The sequence below is a fragment of the Ochlerotatus camptorhynchus genome, unplaced genomic scaffold, assembly GCF_037179485.1.
Source record: "Ochlerotatus camptorhynchus isolate MF236.1 unplaced genomic scaffold, CSIRO-AGI_Acam_v1.1 ptg000067l, whole genome shotgun sequence".
Lineage (NCBI taxonomy): Eukaryota > Metazoa > Arthropoda > Insecta > Diptera > Culicidae > Ochlerotatus > Ochlerotatus camptorhynchus.
Window position 1 is genome coordinate 1,979,349 of NW_027040557.1, and position 21,138 is coordinate 2,000,486.

The 21,138-nt window shown below is 40.5% G+C and overlaps 1 protein-coding gene across 2 annotated transcripts in view; it reads left to right on the forward strand.

Annotated features, from left to right (window-relative positions):
• Positions 1–21,138, forward strand: part of LOC135697200 (uncharacterized) — a 71,662-nt gene continuing 50,524 nt past the window's right edge. Inside the window, exons 1-2 of one of the 2 annotated variants that reach the window (XM_065216832.1) lie at positions 1–426; positions 8,978–9,240. In XM_065216832.1, the coding sequence (XP_065072904.1) occupies positions 8,978–9,240 (263 nt within the window). In that variant the 5' untranslated portion in view covers positions 1–426. Of the gene's footprint in view, positions 427–707; positions 727–8,977; positions 9,241–21,138 lie in introns of those variants that run through there. The other variant, XM_065216833.1, reaches the window with a different exon arrangement.

Genomic DNA, 21,138 nt, shown 5'->3' on the forward strand with positions numbered 1-21,138 from the left:
CATGGTGCAAAAGGCTTTGAGGTCAAACGCGCGACATTATTGATTGACAATTGAAATTATTATCGGGAAATAATACAGTTTAGTGCAAAGTAACGGTACGATACGAATAACGGTTTGTTGGTCACTGGAAATAATCGTGGAATAGTCGCGTCTTTCATCAAACAATCGAATCGCGTGAGGTCGGGGGTCAGGACTCCCGCGGCCGGTATCTTGTGTGCTGGCCCGGCTTAAGCCGATTCGTAAACTTTAGAGCAGAGATAATTGAAGAAAATTGTTGTTTGTTTTGAACCGAGAAAAAAAAAATGATGCAAGTTTATCTCATTCGGCTCAAGTGTGAATAAAAAAATAAATCAAAAGCGAAAAATCTGATTGCGCAAGTGTCTGTGGGTGAATCCAGTACAGAGAAAAATTAGCGCAACGCAAGGTGTAAGTTAAATAGAAAGAAGAAGACGAGTGTTTATTTCGCTGCTGGTTATCGGGGCTTGATAATCAGCTCTACCTGTTCCTGGCGCAGGTTCGAGTGCGGTGCGATTAAATGGGCGCGTAACGGTAACGTGTGTAAATACCGATATGTAGGGTAAAGCCTGCATATAATATCCGAAGCACCCAAAGCGATGTGCGTCACGATCTGTGCGCGGTTTTCGGTTAATTATTGTTGTTCGCGAATATAGAAGATAACCAATTAGAGGTTCCTTCATTGCTTCCATTCAACGATTGCGCTACAAGGTATGTAGCTGTTGAAATTAATCTAATTTTGCAAAACTTGTGGCGCTGCTGGTGGGAGATCGTAGATCAGCAAATTTGATACGATTTTTGTTTTTCCTTGATTTGTTTTCCGTGCTGAGCACCAATGCTACCGACGCCAGGGAGGCAGCTCCCACACCTGGGCCCTACCCATCGACCCATCAAATCATGAACCGGGGACCAACGGCTTTACTTCCCTTCCGAAGGAAGGCATGATCAGAGATGTTATGCCTCAGAACATCCCGGCGGCGCCGACTGGGATTGAACCCAGGCCTGTCGGGGTGTGACTAACAAAGTGGTGCACCTTTGGAGGGTGTTTCAACACTCCGAAGGAGATAAATAGCGGAACTTTCAATTAGAGTCGGATTCTTGCGATAAATGCTAGACAACTGTAAAAAAATCGAATACTTCATCATTTCTCAATAGTGTTGGAGTAATACGACATGCACTAAACTAAGAGCACGGAATGTAGGAGAAATAGCTCTAACCTAAGATTGGGCCCATTGCTAAAAATCTGCTATTTATCAATTTTATCAAGATGAACGTGTCATTGGGACGGTACTAATGGATATTTTGGTCGATTTTGAAAATTTAGTCGATTGCTGAATTTATGTATGGGCCCAAATAAGGGGCATTTAGGCCGACATTACATCCCTTTCCCCTACTACAATAGATTAAATTACTGGTCGCAGTGGTGTTAGGTCCCGAACAGAGGGAAAAAAAGTTTTTAAGCTGCTATGAGGAAGACATTTTCAAAAGGTACACTTATGTCATTTAGGGATTTACTCGCTTTTTGCGTGGATTTCGTAATAATCGAGGTTTAAACAAAACATACCAATGACAGTGAAAGCGGGAATACCCGAACTACCATTTGAGCTAAAGCCTTTAGGAAGGATATCAAGTAGATTTAATAAAAGGTATGGTCATAAAATGTAAGTGTACATTTCTTACATCCCTTACTTGTTTCTTACAACAAATTTAATGGCAATTCTTACAATGGACTATGTTGCGTACATGCAAGCTCTTCCAGAATGAATAGTTTCGTAGGTAGAAGACCTTCACGAGATGATTGTCTAGCCGCAGTGCATTTGGGGTAACAAACTTTTTCCGAAAATACAGCTAATATAAACAAAACAAAATTATGTAAGAATCTTGCGGTGAAACCTTACAAATTGTGCATGCTTTTATGCAAATCTGTAATAGAATCTTACATTTCCCGGTATAGATTATTTAGAACTAGGGAGTCTTGACTCAACTATAAGTTGCTCTCAGCTTATTGGCGTATCAAAGCAAAGCCAAAACTGGTCATGCGACACCTAGTTTTAAGATCCGCAATTACAAAAATGATGATGTACTAAAAAAAAGTCATGTAATTTGACAGATATCAAAACGTTATTACCATTTCCACCCCCTCACCATCTGTGAGTCAATCGTCACTTTGATTCTTCAATAGCGAATTCGTTTATTATTCAGTTCCAACCTGGATCGGGTATCAAGATTGGGTCTGAATGTTTGATCGTTTGTTTTTAAAACCTAACTCAGGTTGAGGTTCACTGACAAAAAGTTCGGTTTCGCACCCTATAATAAACGAATTCGCTATTAGTATTATTTAAAGCACTTCTTCTTTTCTAGTTATTAATTGAGAGTTTTCAATGCCAATCGCTGCATGAATTTGTACATGACAAATCTCGAGCAACATGTGAAAATGGCTTACATGAGCAATTCTGTACCAAATGAGCAAACGACCCAGCTCGACCCTCTAATTATTCAAAAGGGTGTACAGTGAACTCTCTAAAACTCGATATTGAAGGGATCATCGAGCTATAGAAATATCGAGTAATAGAACAACAATCTCATAGGAAATCACCATCGTAGTAGCCCCAAAATTGATGTTTACTTCTTCTTCTTTTTCGCATTTAAGCTTATTACTTATCGCGTATTAGCTTATTGCGTGCTCTCAACTTCCACAGGTATTAATTGAGAGCTTTCGCTTCCTGTGCCATTTTTTTGCATTAGCATTATTGTGTAGCAAGTACAATCATACTTAATACCCAGTGGTCGAACTACAATGTGACAGCTCGAATGTTTTATGATTTTAGACGTACTTGAAAGACCTGTCGGAACAACTTTAACATCCGGCATGTCACTGGAGACACATGATCACTTCAAGCCTTATGTTTGAGTTTAGAATGAAAGCAAACAAGTTTGCAATCATCTACCACTTATAACTAAAAATGGCCACGGCAGTCTTGGCGTCTTCACTACGTTCCAAGATGGCGGCTCAGCACATGTATTTTCTTCAATTTCTATGGCGGCCGCTCATCATCTTGCACTTAACTTTTCCGTGTTTTTCCAACAATATTTACATCTGATCCGGCAGAATTCGCACTTCACTTAATCCACTTGATTGTACGGTTCGATTGGACCAAATTAATGTTGGATCAGTGAACTGTACCACCTCGTTTACCAAACGTTCATGGAGAGGATTTTGACTTTGGATGTCTTGACCGGCGGAACACTTATCCAACGGAATCTTTCGGATCAGATATAAAACTTCAACAGTTTCTCTTCACTTCTTTCTTTCTCATTTGCTCTAAATTAATTTAAGTAAAATACTTTGGTTCGCGTCGGGGTTCCAAACTCTAATGGCGGACGATTGATCGCCGGCTGGCTGCTGCGTCTCTCCGCTAGTCGTCGTCGTCGTCCTCTTTTCTCCTACGCTCCACACGTCGATTGATACGCAACGGTTGGTAGCGCCGTCCCGTCCCTTATTTTCAGAAATTCAAATGTTCGTTTTGGTTTGAAAAAAAAAAAATATCAGAATTTGAAGTTCGTACGTTAACTTTTAAAGGTCACTCATCGGCTCTAAATAAATGATGTAGTAAGCAACCCCCCTGTCATGGTAAAAACGCTACCTTAGTGTACGCTCCATAGGTATCACCATGAATCTATGGTATAAACCATGAAAAGATACTCGCTCACGTATGCTGAACGTCAACATAAAACAGTATGTTACATGGTCATTCTTCTTGCAATAAAATGTAAAGAGTGTAAATGAAAGCTCTCTCTCTCTCTCTCTCTCTCTCCCTTTCTTCAAAAATAGGAAACAAGTGGAAAGTGAGCTACACCTACACCTGTTTAGCGGTATTTCTAGCACTCAATCTAACCGGCAGCCTTGCGGATCGATGCTGGTAGTAAGAGGTAGCTAGCACTTTCTGTATTGTCGGAAGACGAGCTCCAGTGATAGCTTCACATTCAGGTCCTACTAATTTAACGCGAGTTTCACTACTAATTTTATGAGCCATTTTGAGGATGCTTTTCATTGCTTGAAACGACGCATCTACAAGCACTGAAATAAGGGTTGCCGCTGTTAAGACATAAACAGGGTACTGTTGTAACCGGACAGAGGTTTCCATCCTTTGTCACGGCTACACGAAAGCAACTGGTTTATCGCTACCTGTATTGTTGCCGCTGCTGCTGTTGCTGTTGCTGTTACTGCTGCTAGTCCGTCTGCTTCAAAGTTCGTTACAAGAATGACTTCATTAGTACTTTAAATGATCTTTATTTCTTGTATTTGTGTGGTTTACATGTATTACTTATCAGGTGACACAGATGTGTCTTTTCAACTTTAGTTCTTTGGAATCCTATCAGGCCTGTTTTAGACAATGACCACCTTGGTGGAATTGGTTTGTTTTAAATTGAAAAAGAAAACTACTTCTAACTACTATTTACAACTACAACTACTATATACACCTAATCTACTATATACAAATTGCTTATCAAAGCATGTTCTGATAAAATACATTATTGTGCAAATTTAGTGTTAATTTCGTTAATTCTGGAATCTATTTTAGGAATGCCTGCCTCTTCGTGTAAATTTGTTATTCTAGTGTCGAAAGGACGATCAAGTACCATCTTCAGCACTCTATTCTGAGCGACCTGGATTTTGTTCCTGTGAGTCCAGTTTGTTCACCCTTGAGAGGCGGGATCTGCGGCAAATCAGCGGATACAGGCACCTAACCAAGGCAGAACACTTGACTACCGTTTTCTCTACATGCGAACGGAAGAGGAGCTTTTCATCAATCAACATCCCGAGATAGTACAAGATGGAACCGGTTTCAGTTTGGGCGATTGCCGATGGAGGAACATGATCGCTTGTGTTTTGGAGGGATTGATTTTAATTTTCCACGTGGTGGCATAATCAGCAAAGGCGTTAAGGCATCGTTGAAGTTTGTTCGTTATTTCGCGAGGCATCCTTCCTTTGACGGCTATTGCGGTATCATCTGCGAACAGGAAAAACACGCAACCGACTCCGAGGGGAGGAATGTCGGAAGTGTAAATGCTGTAAAGCAAGGGGCCCAGCAGACTGCCTTGCGATGCGGGACTCCTGCAGGGATAGAAAACGATACCTTAAACGACTTTTGCTGGAGGTAGTAACGCGTGATTTTAACCAGATGTAAAGGAAGGTTACAAAGCCAAACATTGTCAAACGCCTTTTCAACGTCTAATAGTCGCTATATTCATAGTCTGGCGGATAGAATTTCGATTTATCAAAAAGCGGAACCAATTCAATATATTGTAGACCAACAATTGAAAAGGTACTATCAACTTTTAAAAACAAAACGTTGATTATTCTTTCCTCGCCAATCGAACGCAAATTACCAGCATCATCGGATAGGGGAAACCTTCCCCAACCCAAAGATGGTATTATTTTTGGTAGGAGAGTCTAGAGTCACGAGAAAAAGGGTGCCGAAGTTTTGTTCGCAATAACTGATGTGCTCTTTTCTGTTGTTGGTCGTGATTTGCTCGATTAGTTCCGCTCTTTGACAGCTCAATTTGTTCCAAAGATTCAATCCGCCAGACTATGAATATAGCGACTATAGGCCATGGCTGTGGACTTGGATACAGCTTTGTTACTTCGGATGTTATTCATCACCCGTACTAGCTGGTAATTGGTGGAGTACCCCTTTCTGAATCCAAACTGTTCCGGAAGGAGAATCTTATTTTCCTCGACAAACTTGAGCAAACGATTGAGCTGCTCTGAACCGAAAGGAGGCAGATTGGTCTGTAGCTTGAAGGCAATGTTGGATCCTTTCCGGGTTTTGGGATTGGTATGATTTTTGCTACCTTCCAGATGCTTGGAAAGTAGTGCAGTTCCAATCATCTGTTGAAGATAGCGGTTAGAAGAGACTGCACTTTCATGCTGAGTCTCCTCAAGATCAAGTTGAATATATGTACCGTCAAACCAGGGAGCCTTCATGTTCTTGGTGCATTTCAGCGCTGAGCAAATCTGTTGTACTGTAATCATATCCGCCGGAAGCATGACACAAGGGGAGGCATCTAGGTTTTGAACGCATTGTGCAACTTGATCTTCGAGCGGACTTTGGATACTCGAGCCAAGCGTCTACGAACATTTCTCAGGTGAATCAAGAGTTGGGTGTGGAAATCAATGACAATAAACTTATCCCTCACAGGAACTCGTCGGACGCACGCCTCGTCAGCCACGGTTATGGCTTGGTGGAGTCCCTCCAACGCTCGGTCGATGTCCTCCAGGGTGTCAAGCGGCGGGTTGTCGATGATGTGCCTGTCTACCATGCGTCCAAACTGGGCCAAGTTTACGCGATGGTAGTTCTTGCGCAGGCTTGAAGCAGGAGCCACGTTGCAGCCCAGTTCATCCACCACCGGTTGGTGGTCGGAGCTGAGTTCGTTCAAGGCTACCGGCTTGGACAAGCCGATATTTGTCAGGAACAGGTCTAGCGTCGATGGGTTGCCTGCCGGTGAGATAAATGTTGGTTCATCCGAAAACCAAACGGAGTACAGCCCATGCTGTGAGTGGTCGAACAGCAGACGACCGTTTTGGTTCTGCTGGTAGTTTCGCCAGGTCTCATGGTGAGCGTTTAGATCTCCTCCAACTACGAAGCGGGAACCGGTACGGGTGATGGTGGACAGGTCCTTCTTGAATTTAGCCGCTAGTCCACTGCTGGCGGCACACTGTCGAGGGCAGTAGACGGTGATGAACTGGACGTATCCAGTCGACGACTTCACCTCCACACCAAGGGCCTTTGATGATAGAGGTGCGGATATGGGATAGAGTGTGGTATTTTATTAATTTTTTGACGACGACCGCAACACCACCCCCTGGAGCTGGTGCCATCAAACCGAATAATGTTGTGGTCAGGCAACCAGAAGCTGTCGCCGGACTTTAGGTGGGTCTCGGTTAGAAGGCCCACGTCGATGCTGTGCTTGCAAAGGAAGTCAGCAAGCTCGAAATTGTTGGCTCGTACAGAGCAAGCGTTCCAAGTGACTATAGTGACTATGTGACTATGAGTTTAATCGTCCATAACAACGCATGAAAACTTCGTCAAATATTTGCAGTACAAACGTCGAGCCCCTGATTTTGCTGTCAAATTCTGTTTATCGTTGCGAATTGGAACTGGTTTTTACTTTATACGAGACTTCAGCTCCAAACGCTGTTTTGTTTTTTGGACAAAACCAGGCGACATTCTTATTTTACGAGCCACCGTTCGAACCGAGAGATTCGGGTTTTCCTTCAATATCCTCTTCACCTTTCGGTCCATGACAGGATCAGCACGTCTAATGTTTTTACCACTTCTCGGTTTCCTTCTTCTTCGCATTTCAAGCTTTTTGCTTATCGCATATTAGCTTATTGCGTGCTCTCAACTTAGTGTTCTAGATGCACTTCCACAGTTATTAATTGAGAGCTTTCGATGCCTGTACCATATTTCTGCATTAGTATAATTGTGTGGCAAGTACAATCATACTCTATGCCCAGGGAAGTCGAGCAATTTTCCAACCCGAAAAATTCCTAGACCGGACCGGGAATTGAACCCAGCCACCAACATGGTCTTGCTTTGTAGCTGCGCCTTAACCGACTGAGCTAAGGGAGGCCCCGGTTTCCTCTCGACCGTCAATCGTTCCGAAAATGATTTGAGCACACCGTTGAACAGTGGATTTAAGTAAATCCATTTTTTTTTGCAGGTTCCCGTATTGACAAGTCGTGATTTGCATTACGTCCGTTCAAAATCCGCTCGCGCATGTGTTTTTCATTCGTCGCCATCTTGAACAGTAAACATGGAATGCAAACACCAATCAAAGTCTTTTTCATCAATGACTCCCAGCTATACCTCAACGAAATTTTTCACTCCTACGGGCAATATTTCAAAAGTTACTGTGATTTGAAGGTGCCCGGATTAATGTGGATACAAACCTTAGTAAATGATGGTTATGATTATCACGTCCTTCTAAAACGATAGACGGTTATGATGTTTGTTTTCTCAAGTTACAGAAGACGAATGAGGGTAGTAGGTACATGAAAGGGAATCATTTCAACCTTTTTCGTCGTACTTTTGTTTTGTTCTCTGGATTACCGTCTCAATTTGCTGGAGTGATGAAAAAAGAAAATTTATTTTTCGAACTGAATTCATGCCAGTACCGTAAAGGCGTACTGGACTGTTTTTTTAACTATGCCATCCTATGGATTACCTATGGATTGAAACGAATAATGTTATCCGCATAAAGGCGATAGGTTGTATCGTTTGCGAGGAATCATTAAAAACGTACGGTGTGAATTGCGATTCAGCGGCGCCAACCGTGTAAAAAAAACGCATAGAACAGTGTGTATTATACATAGAATGCAAGTAATAGATGGAATTGAAATAATAGTGTTGCTCTTATGGAAAATGAATATCTCATTCTCCAGATTATTTTTAAAAATTTGCTCCAACTTAACTTTTTGTGGACTGCTCTATTAAAAAATAAATGCATCACCCTAGTGAAGCATCATGTATTAGATGCTGGTGATGACTTAAAATAATATACAAGTCGTATGAAAATAGTTGTGAATATTTGTAGAGGCCAATTTATCAATGTTCCATATCTCTGAAAAAAAATATCTTGGTCCCAGAAAGCCGATCTTTGTTAAAAAATAAATGTTTCCGAGATAACACCAGATCTCGATGTTGCATGCATTTTTATGTCATTTGGCATCAAAAAATAAAAATCGAATTCCCGGTCCCCGGTGCCCTTGTTTCGGAACCTCAAGATGATCATTTTCATTGGCACCCTAAGCAGTATGTTTGAATTCAGCACAATATCAACATTTGATTGTTAACTTAAGTGGAACCGCATGCAGGGCAAGACCTGATACTTACATACATTATACTTAAGTTTATTAAAGTGCATAATTGACGAACATTTTCTTCCCTTCTTCCAGATGCCCTACAGCAATGGGGCGACGCTGCGCTTCCTGCTGCCGATTCCATTCCGTAGCAACTACCAGGACTGCAATCTGACGCGTCTGTCGCAGAGTTCCGATTCCGTGTACCACGACGAGGCGTACGACGTCGTCGGTTCCATCATTCCACTAGCCTACCGGCCAATGAGTGCCATCAACGGTTGCGCTGCTGCTTCCGAAATATGTGACTGTGGTTGCGGAAATGATGATGATCAGGATCGTGGCAGGGGCAATGGTGTGCGGTGAGTATTGTTTTCGATTTTGCTTTTCCTTAACCGAGGGGATAGAACTGGCAACACTGTTGTCATAATTTTAGATTGTTTTAAATTTGAACTGCTATTGGTTCAATGCCAGGAAACTATTTTCGGGTGCAATCGTTATACTTGGATCGGAAGGTCGCCACCAGATTAAGTGCGATCGAAGAGAATTCACGTTAGCCGTAGTAGACATTATCGAAGTTGTAAATTTGAAGAGTTCAGAGGTTTGCTTGAGGTGTCCACCTTTTATCAGCATCATTATTTTTCGGATAATGGTCGTACGATTCCAAATCTGCGCCGATTGAGTGGCGTGTTCGAGCGTTATCGTATCTTACGAACGGACGACGGACGGAGAGTGGCGCGTGTCATACAAAAGTGAGGTGTATTTTTTTTACATTTTAGGCAGGGTTGCTTCCACTCACTTGCTATAAAAAACTGTTTTTCGGAATTATGAAATCATTAGACGTTGTAATGGTAATAAGTACTTGTTAGTTACAAGAAGAGGTTATAAAGTATGTGTTTGAGACATAAAACCTGTTAATATTGCTTTCAGAGCTTCACAATAAGCGATTTTTCTGAGTAAACGCTCACGAATCATATAAAACTGATTCTGTCGGAGCGCTTCTTTTGTTTTTGGGAATAATGGGTGCAAACCTTCATATCACGCGTTCTCATTGACTTCGTTTGGTAGCTTATTAACTAAAGTATCGTACCAAACGCATAATTGACTTGTTAACTCTGAAATCATGGATTTATTTGAAGTTTTCTGCTCGATAGGCCCAAAATGAGCGATCTTTTAAATAAAGTATACCTGGCTTGACACAATTGCCAAATTGTGCCTGGTGTTCAAGTTATATTGACATGAGTATGAACATTGCATTTAAGAGCACATATGATTTAAAATATCGTAAATGTTGCTTGCAAGTAGAGCTTAAAACATGCCGAAGAAAGAATTTAGCTAAATAGTCAAAAAAAAAAAACTGGGACTGAAAGTGTGTGTGCGAACAGTTCTTAATAAATCGAAATTCGGCAGACCTGTAGGGGCCGATGCGGGAAGACTCAACTGCAACTCTTTGAATTATTGAAACAATAAACATCTAAAAAATAAAGGATAGCGAGTTCTTTGGTATAGATAGCTGATGAGCATGAGCATGAGTATGATTGACAGCCTGAGGATACAACTCTGTTATTGCCAGATCAGCTGTAATTAATTACACAGAGAACCAATAGACGTTGCTTGGGACTAGCATTCATCCTGAATGTGTAAATACTGGTGATTTTTTTAATTAGGCAATGCGATTGCCGGCCACGTCCGAATGCTGGTCAAGACATGCGCTTTAATGAAAGCCGAGAACACCTCTGCATTTCCACGATACATCCCTGCGATGTTGGATAAAAGGGGGATTGCAGCAGGATTCGTTTTGCTAAACGATATACTGAATTGATGTCCTAACGATTGAATAGCGCGAAGGAGCTTGGGTTTGAACCCACGGTCTTCTGCTATGTACGCAAAATCGGTCACCACTAGGCCACCGAGCTCCTTATATCACAACTCAATTGCGATCAAGTTTCAGTTCAATTTGTTGTTACTATGTTTCGATCCCGGCGACGACAACAATTGCTCTTGAGAAGAATTCGATATGGATTTCCAATGAACACGTCTTTCCTAATACTTAAATATTATTTCCTCTACGTACCCATGCTTTAACCGAATTTCATTACGCTCCGTAGTGTAAAGTGCTTGGGTTCTAACCCACGATCTTCTGTTCAATAAGCAAAAACGGTTGCTCTATAGCCATCGTGCCCCTTACATTACCACAATCTACGGCCGACTTAACAAACAGCTATTCAAATGAAGCGACGCATGGTTTAAACAATTCAACTTTTGGTTATTAAATGCCTTCGCCAAAAGGAAGATATTCTCTTGTAGACAAACTCTCTCGAAGATGCTAAGCCTCTAGAGTGCATGGTTTTCGAGATATCGATTTTTGTCGTGAAATTTTGAGTTTTCGACCATAGTGAAGCGCCGTGTAGTAAGAAAATTGTGAACTAATGTTTTTTTTTATTACAGAGATTTTCAGCCGAAAGCTAGTTTATCTCTTGAGAACTAATCTGTCTTTCATCCAAATCGAAAAAAAACCCACAATTCTTAGATATTTTTTTTATTAAAGAGTTTTTCAGCCTTGAGCAACTTCTACAGGGCTGGTAGTGAGTCACTTCTTAGTTATTTGGTCTCTTTTTTCAAGCCAGTCACTAAAAAGTCTCCGTCATTAAAATAACTTTTTCTTGTAATCAGTCACTATTTTCAACTTTTTTTACGTGAATTTATTTCAAGATAGTAGTATTCCTCTTGGATCTGATTGTCCAATCGATGCTCACATTTAGTTCTAACTTACGAACAATTCGAAGGTGTTATGCTTCTATAAAGCTTTTTGACGTTTAATCGTCTTTCTCTATCTATTCATTTGGCTAAATAAAAATTCCTAACTTTTCCAGGTATTCCTGAACTTTATCGGATAATTTCTTTATTTCTTTATTGTTTATAATAAGAAAGCTATTTTTATACATGACAATCAGTTTTAAAGAAACAGCTTTACAATAGACTTCATTAAATGTTGAAGTTTAACACTTACTTAATTTTAGTTAGTCTAAGACCGTATTCCATGTACAAGTTCAAGATATTGAAAGTTGCAGCAAACTGCGGGAACATAAGGGAAGTTTACATTCTGAAAATATGGGCAAACTTTCTGGGAGCTTTAAGAACTTTAAAGCGGTTCTATTAGCTTCTGGAAAAAAAACCAGGAACTTTAAAGAAGTTCCTAGAATTTTAGAGAACTTTACCGGTAAGAGAATTTCAGAAATATACAGAATTTGGGAAAAAGTGTGGAAACTTTAAAGAAGCTCTATTTACCTCAGAAAAGCTAAAACTAGAGATCTTTGGGGAAATTCAGAGATCCTACACAGATAAAAATTCTGAATTTTAATTGTGATGTAAACATTCATTCACGTAAACTTCAATTTAATTTCACACAACCGAGCAACTTGTAAACAATATTGTTTACAAAGATGGGGTTTGTATACAATATTTGCTACATTGCATGAATTGTGCTAGAACTTTACATGATATATAATGTAAACTTATATGAAATATGACGCTCCATTTGTGTGCATCATATTGAACAGAAATTTACACTACTTTTCGAACTGTGTAAGGGCAGTTCCCGTTACTTTAATTCAGATTTTTTGAACAGTTTAAAAGTTTATTAGCGTGAGTTTAGAAAAAAATCAGGAAGTTCCATGATATGCTGAAGAAAAACAAATCAAGAACCCTTAAGCGGTTCCAATTATTTCAGGGAAGTACAGGACCTTCAGAGAATTTATGAAAACTTCCAAAATATGTCAGGAACTTCCTAGAAGTATAGAGAATTTTAGGAAAGTTTAAAGGCGTTCCATTTATTTCAGAGTAGAGTCGAGGCCTTCAATATAATTGAGAGCTTCAGTGAAACTCCGAGAACATCAAGTCAAATCAGAGAATCAAAGGGTAATTCAAGTAATTTCAAGAAAATTGCAGAAAACTTGAAGAAGTTTCGAAAAAACTCAGGGAATTTTCGGAAATTTAAGCTCCGAGAGAATTTCTGGAACTCAGTAAAAATTATATGAACATCTGGAAAATGTGAAAGTATTTTAAGAGTGACATATCACGGAAATTTCAAGAGTTTCAATTAACTGCGAAAATTGAGCTAAGTTTTCTTTTATTTATTTGATAAGGCTCAATGAAATTCACTTTATAGAGCCAAGGATTTTTGTTCATTATAGAAAACATCGTAAAACTATATTCAAAAGGTACAGCACAACAAACGCTTTATCTTCCGCAATCCAATAAGCCCACTCCATCAGAATGGGATCCGCTTCCAGTGGCTTTATTGTACGGCAGTATCGGGAGCAGAGAGCGTCCATTGCAGGAATGGACGCAACACCGTGGTAATCACTCACACACTCATCACGAAACGGTTGCTTTCCTAAATCGACGACGCATCGAACTGCTGATGAAGAACAATGAATAAGACCACGCAACAGTTACTGCCGAGTAAACAGACGATCGCGTGACACACATCGAGAGTTGCCTGCTTTTATTTACAGCCGAGTGAACAGTCGAGTTTAGCTAAGCTGATTAGAGAACATCAACGAAGTTACATTAATTAACATAAATTGCGAGATCTTTTAGCAAGCAACAATATTTTCAACAAAATCCAGAGAACATCTAAGTAATGTAGATATTTTTAGATAGATTTCATGATATTCAGCGAAGTTCCGAGTTCTTTCTGGGCGATCAGAAAACTTCAGAGCAATCCCATTAACTTATGCAAATTTGCAACTTACAAGAAGTTTTATGATCCGAAAACTTACAAAAGCGCCAAGGAATTATGAATATATCAGAAAATTCTCCGGAACATTAAGCAAATTTAGAGAACTTCAGGAAAGCATAGAAAACTTCAGGAATGTCCCGATAACTTCAGGGAAAATTAGTGATTTAAGGCAAAGTTCCGTGAGCGCGTATAAAGTTCATGAAACTTAAGGAATTGTGGAAGCGGCGCCGGTATTGTAGTGGTAAGCGTGAAAAAAACCCCCAAAGGGCCTGAGTAAATCCCAGTCGGCACCGCCGAGATTTTCTGAGGCATACAATCTCTGATCACGCCTTCCTTCGGGAAGTAAATCCGTTGGTCCCCGGTCCATGAGCTGATGGGTCGATAGGTAGGGTCCAGGAGCTGCCTCCCTGGTGTCCGAAGCATTAATACTGTACGGAAAAACAAAATCGACGGTAAACAAATCAATAGAAATTGTGGAAAAATCAAGGCAAATCTATTAATTTCAGTAAAATTGCGGGTTCTTATAAAAAAATGTAAAAATTCAGGGCAGCCTTTAAGGAAATTCAGAAGTCTTTTGGGCAGTTTGAATAATGTCCGTGAAGTCTAGACAATTGATGAAGTAAACAATTAGTGTCGATTGCAGGAGCTTAAAGAAGTACCAGAAGTGCAGAGATCTTCAGAAACATTCCGAGAACTTTATAAAAGGAATTTGAGGGATGATCCGAGAACTTTTTGAACTTCAGTAAAATGGGAGAGCATTTTAAAGAAATTTAGTTAGCTCCAGAAATAGAGGGAGTTTCTGGAGGAGTTCAGTTCTATTAGTTTCAGAAAATTAGCGGGAAATTTTAAGAAGTTCAGGACTTCAGAGAAAATTATTGAAGTCTTCACATAAGTTCAGAAGTTCACGGATGCCTAAACATTTTTAGGATAGTTTAATTAAATTCAGGGCAGTACAAGAAGCTTGATGAGAACTGCAAAAACTTCAGAGAGGTTTTGATAACTTCAGGATAGATCAGAGTTCCGTTAACATTAGAAAAGTTGCATACATTTTAAAGAAGTTGCGAAAACCTCAGCGAATTTTTAAAACATAAGAGAAGATCCATGAACATTTAAATAGAACTTTAAGGAAGTTTTATTAACTTCAGGAAAATTTTGGGAAATTTCTAGTGGTTCTGAAGACCTATATAATGGACTATTATTCCATATTCATCAAATATTTATCCTTAGCATTTCGATGCAACTAAAGGGTGTCCACGATGAAATTGCCACACACAAAATTGATTCGCAAAATTCGAGTTTTCATCCGATTGCCATCAAATTTTCAGGGATTGAGAAATAACTATTAAACTTCATTTTACCATTTTACTCGTATTTTATTTACAGTCCATACGCAAATGCCCGCACCTCGGCCTTAACCCCGGCCATAAGATTCTGCACAACCTGTGAATCAACCGTTTTGTGCATGTAAACCCATACTTTCTTCAGTTCCTCGACTGTCTTCACTACCTTAGGTCGTTTAAGAAGGTGCTGCTTCATAATCGCCCAGTACTTCTCGATGGGGCGGAGCTCCGGAGTGTTGGGAGGGTTGAACATTTTCGGCACGAAATTGACCTTATTGTCCGCATACCACTTCAGCACGTCCTTGGAGTAGTGGCATGAGGCCAAATCCGGCTTGAAGATTGTTGGGACGTTGTGGGCCTTCAGGAGAGGAAGCAGCCGCTTCTGGAGGCACTCTTTTATGTACACCTGTCCGTTCATCGTGTCCTGGGTCACGAAAGGTGCACTCCGCTTCCCGCACGTGCAGAAGGCTTGCCAAACCAGGAATTTCTTCGCAAATTTGGACATCTTCTGAGTGCGGACATGCTCCGGAACGCTGAACTTATCCTTGGCCGTGAAAACAGGTTGCCGGGGATCTGTTTGAAGTCGGCCTTCACATATGTTTCGTCGTCCATGATGCAGCATTCAACTTTCGTCAGCATGTTGAGGTACAACTTCCTGGCACGGGTTTTGGCGGACTTGTTCTGCTTCTCGTCGCGATTAGGGGCCTTTTGTACCTTGAACGTTCGAAGCCCAGCCTTAGTTTTGGCCTTCTGGACAAAACTTCGGCTTAGGTGCAGCTTCTTAGCCACATCCCTAACGGAGGCGTTCGGATTTCGGTTGAAGGCCCCAACTACGCGGTTGTGATTTTTGGTGTTGTACGGAATACTTTTTCCTTCACTTCTGGGCTTCCGATCGGTGGTCAACCGTTCCTCGAACCGCTTAATCACTCGCGACACCGTGGAATTCGCGATTCCCAACGTTTTAGCGATGGAACGATGCGAGAGATCCTTGTTCTCGTGATGAATGCGCAAGATTTTATCACGCACGAGCTGTTCTTTCGACTCCATTTCCGCGAGTTTTGATCACAGGACTTTAAAACTTGCAGGATGTAAATAATGCACTATGAACTAAATCCACCCAAATTTTCATTAAATTCTACCCAACGGTTAAAAAGTTAGAGCAATTTCATAGTGTGGCAATTTCATCGTGGACACCCTTTATCTTCCGAATTCAATTTTCTTTAAATTTCTTTCAAGTTCTCCTCATTAAGAAACCGTTTGGAAAGATTATTTGAATTTTCATTGTGGATCTGATCATAAGCTTTCTTAAAGTTTCATATCGTACATAAGTGTTTATGGGATACTATTTGAATAAGTCAGGCTTTTCTTCTTTTTAGTCACTTTTTTCACAACTATATGTCACTATTTGGTCACTTATTTCTTCAACATGGTCACTAAAATCATTATTTTTTATAGCATTGACTGCTACCAGCCCTGCTTTTAAGATCATCAGGACATCAGTGAACTCTGAACTAAGCTGCCAACAATTTAGAAAACCTTGGTCAGCTGAATAACCTTCCCGAAGACGGAAACTTTCTACAGTACCATGGCTTGCAGCACTGGGAGAAAATTCTGAAGTTCTGTTCTCTAACCAATCCGCCTTGCCAGTAACCTTCTATATGGCCAGGATTATGTGACATTGCATGTGGCCGTCTTACTGGGTGGCCATTAGAGTGGTTCATAATATCGATTGTTTTTTTTTTGTTAATTACTTTATTTGTACAGGCTCAATCGAATAAACTTTACAGAGCCAAGTTATCATTTTCTTTATACATTATAAATGTCTTAAATCTAAAATTAAAGGATTGGAACCGATTACTCGCGGTCTTCTCGAGGTTAGTGGATGACAATTGTTTGGATCCGGAGAGGGAAAAGAAGATTTGGAATATGATTTATGATTCAAAAATTTCACTATTTCTAAAACATATACTTAATCCTATCGACGTCATATCAACTATGTAATTATACAATTATTACAGAAACACATCTACAAAAAAAAAATACACACACAAACATACAAAACACAAACTAAACACAAGGTTAATCAAACTTACAATCTTTGGTTAATATTCTTCAAGAAAACATATATGAGTTGCATAAACTCCAGATCGCGTCTAGCCAAAATATCCCGAACTGGAACATTAGGTTGTCTACCTCGAGCCCGAAGGGAATCGTACAACTCGGATCTGACTCCACGGTGCTCAGCACATGACCAAATAATGTAATCTGCGTCCTGGTAACCTTGTCCACATTCACAGAGATTACTGTCCCCCAGCTGAACACGGAACAAGTGAGCGTTTAACGAGTAGGGATTGGACATGAGGCGAGACATCATACAAATGAAGTCTCGACCCACATCCAACCCCTTGAACCAAGGACACTTCGACACCTTAGGGATGATTGAATATAACCATCGTCCCAAACTCCCTTCACTCCATTTATTTTGCCAGCTGGCGAGGGACTGTTGACGATAAATGAAGAAAAATTCGTCGTAGGCGATTTGTCGATCGTAAATATCGCCTTCCATAGCGCCCACCTTTGCAAGCGAGTCCGCCTTCTCATTGCCCGGAATCGAGCAATGAGATGGGACCCATGCAAAGGTGATGACAAAAGATCTTAAAGATAAAGCACTTAGAATCTCTCGTATTTTCATGAGAAAATACGAGGAGTGCTTTACCGGACTCATGGAGCGAATAGCCTCGACAGAACTGAGACTATCCGTAAAAATAAAATAATGATCTGGTGCAAGTGAGGCGATCGTTTCTAGCGTATTGTGTCATATATCTCTTGCGTCATTGATAAATCAAAATGAACAGAACTGTCGAAGTCGGAGAAGCAAACACGATAGGGATTATGCTGCGAAGGGCTGACATCCTGTGTACAATGTACAATGACATAAAACGAGTTTGAGGGTTTAGCTCAAGAAGCTTCTCAAAGTTTGTAATCACCAGTGGGTTCATAATTTCACAACGGGTGAGGAGCCTGAGGGATAATTCCGAAAACCGATCAGAGAGTGGCAACATGCCCGCTAACACTTCGAGACTCATCGTATGAGTCGAGTGCATGCATCCTAACGCGATACGAAGACAGCGATACTGGATCCGTTCCAGTTTGATGATGTGAGTTTTAGCCGCCGACTGGAAACAAAAACTACCATATTCTAGAACCGATAAAATCGTTGTCCGGTACAACGTTAGAAGATCTTGCGTATGGGCTCCCCACCACGTTCCGGTAATTGTTCGGAGAAAATTGATCCTTTGTTGGCATTTCCGCTTCAGATACTCAATGTGGGATCTCCAGGTGCATTTTGAATCGAACCAGACCCCAAGATATTTGAAGGACATAGAATGAGTGATCGGTTTACCCAAAAGTTGAAACTTAATATCGATTGTGCTCCACGAGACTTGGGTCCTGATCATTCTCCCAAAATTTGAGTTTATTTGGATGCGAACTCATACTGCACTGGCCCTATGAAGTTTATATATATATGAAGTTTACACTTTACCATAATGATTTACGGAAAAGCTTTCCATCTGTTCTGTCAAATTTCATCAGCTACAACTTTTCTGTAGACGCCAAGCACACCAATGTTGCCTGCTGAGCTGTTTAAGCAGCATATCAGAAGAATATCAAATTCTTAACTAATTATTAACTTTTTTTTTTAGATTTTTAGCCGTGAACTAGCTCATCTCTTATTAATAACGAATTATCCTGACGTTCGATTTAAATGTGGTCTTCAGCAAAGTTGCAGCTGCGAAAAGTTCAAATTAGTACAGATAGCAAACTTTTCCGCAGATCATTACAGCGAAGTGCTAGAAGTGGGAGAACTACCAGGCCCTGATTTGAAATCGATTGAGCTTGGTAGAGCAAAACCGTGGCCAACCTTACTCCACAAGATTTTTTACCTGCGTTATTTAAATATTTTTTTGGTTCGTGATAAATCATCATCAAATTGAAAGTAAATTCCCGGAAAATCAATTAGTAATTATTAGGGAAAGTATTCTAAAGATCAATGTTCACTTAATTTATCGTGGAAATTTTGTGTAGTTTCGGTTAAATTTTACTTTAAGCTTAAGGTAGCCGTCTTACTACGTCGTGCCGTACCCCCCACTCTGTGGGACGGAACGGCGGCAGTGGTTTTGAAGTGCGTCCACTTGATGGCCTGATGAATTGGCGTTCTCTTGCTCGAGTGGTGCGCTAACTCAGGTGTTAATGCGAACGAAATCATTACGAGGAATACAATTGGATTTTTGGTGTTGCTTTATTTTTGGGATTTTCCCGAGAAGTATGTTTCTAATTTTATATTCATTGTTCGAAAGGTGGTTGTTATATTTTGATCGCCGTTTTAAAGTTAGCTCACCCTAAATCGATGGTAATAAAAAAAGAAAAGAATAAAAAATGATAAGAAATTGGTTTTTTTAATTTTTAATATATATCGATTATCAGACACCATCTGAAAGAGCTTTGTTTTTTGAGCACAATGATATATTTTTTAAATCCCATACAGACCAATGAGATCAACCCAAATTCGAGTTCACTTCACTCAGCGATGAGTAAATTTGCCTCATGTTTTTCCAGGAAAAAAATCCCGAATATGAGAAATGTAAAGATTAGATTCTCTCACTCTATTGGAACTACTACTAGACTTAGTAAAATTTTCATTAAGTTTTCCTTATTTTCCGGCAGATTTTTGAGGTTTTCCACAGGCAAATTTACTCGTCACTGAGTTTCTGCACTTTTTGCGATTTATGAGTAAACTGAACTCAAATTTGGTTTGATCTAATTGGCCGTGTAAACTTTCAACGCGATTTTTAAATAGAAATTTAAAACAAAATAATTACTTTTTAACACATAAATAACAAATTGACAGCTTGCTCGATACTTAAGTACCGCCAAGGGGCGCCAACATGGTGATTTCTGCCAATGTAATCACACTGTTCCAGTGCAACACAATGGATATCATTTTGGATTTTGGTTCCATTTTTAATGGAGATTACGAGTATGTGATTCTCTCAAAAAAAAAACCCAAATTCACCAAACAAGCGATATTGATATTTAAAAAAATCCTATCCCAGTAAAGTTGTTACGTAGTCTACCTTTGGTCCCTTCCGATTGACACCAAACTAATCGCCGCATGCGGTAACAGAATACAGAACACATGAGAAATAGAGCTGACAAGGTCCCCCCGAAAGTGACACCGCGAAATTTTTCACTGCCCCGGACCCCCGTCCGTGCAGCTCCGATCTCATCTCATCACAAATCGCCGGCGGTGGACTCGTTGTCGGCTATTTTGGTTATTTTTGGTTCAAAATACACTATTCCTATGATGTGATGATCTTTGAACGGCTCTGTATATCGACCCTGTTGTGTGTCGTGCACTAAATACTAGTACAACGAGTGCACAGTGATATTTTCGCATGTTTCGGTGTGTCTATTTTGGATTCTTCTTCGTGTCACACACACGCGACTCTCCTCCCGCGTCATATCGTCACAGTAGGCGGTGACACTCTGTGTATGCGTCCAGGGGGTGCTCCGATGGGGTCCGAACCCATTTCAAGCTCACTGGGAATGTTCGCCCGGGTGACCCCTCGCAGTAATTGGCCAGTGTCGCAGATCTTTCCGAGGGACGAGAAAATGCGACGATCTTCGGACGGTCGGCAGTATTCTAGCGTCGGGATCGGTCGCGCGCGCATCTTTGTTTGTCGTGTCGTGGCGCACTGTTACGGGGTTTGTTTTTGTTTACAAATCGAGCTCTCTAGTTTACTACCAGCAGACAACCCGTGGTCTGCGGTTCCGCCGTGTCTCGCGATTCCCGGTACACGTGCTATAAAATTATTCCGCGATAGGCGAATTTATTCCAAATTTGGAGTTTCGTTCTAAGTTTGAGTGGGTGAAACATTTGACAGCCAGCCAAGTTCCATGAAGATCTGAAGCAGCTCGGTTCTGGCAGCTGTCACGTCGGATTTGATGAAATCAAGCGTGAGGCTGCTATAATTGGCAGCAACAGGTGCTATAATAAGGAAAAAAAATGTGTTTCTTGTGTCAAAACTAGACTACAATTGATGGCTACAATTTTAATAAGCTAAAAGAAAAATTTAAGTCAACATTTGGCACAGATGAGCTGTGGGTAGGTGGGT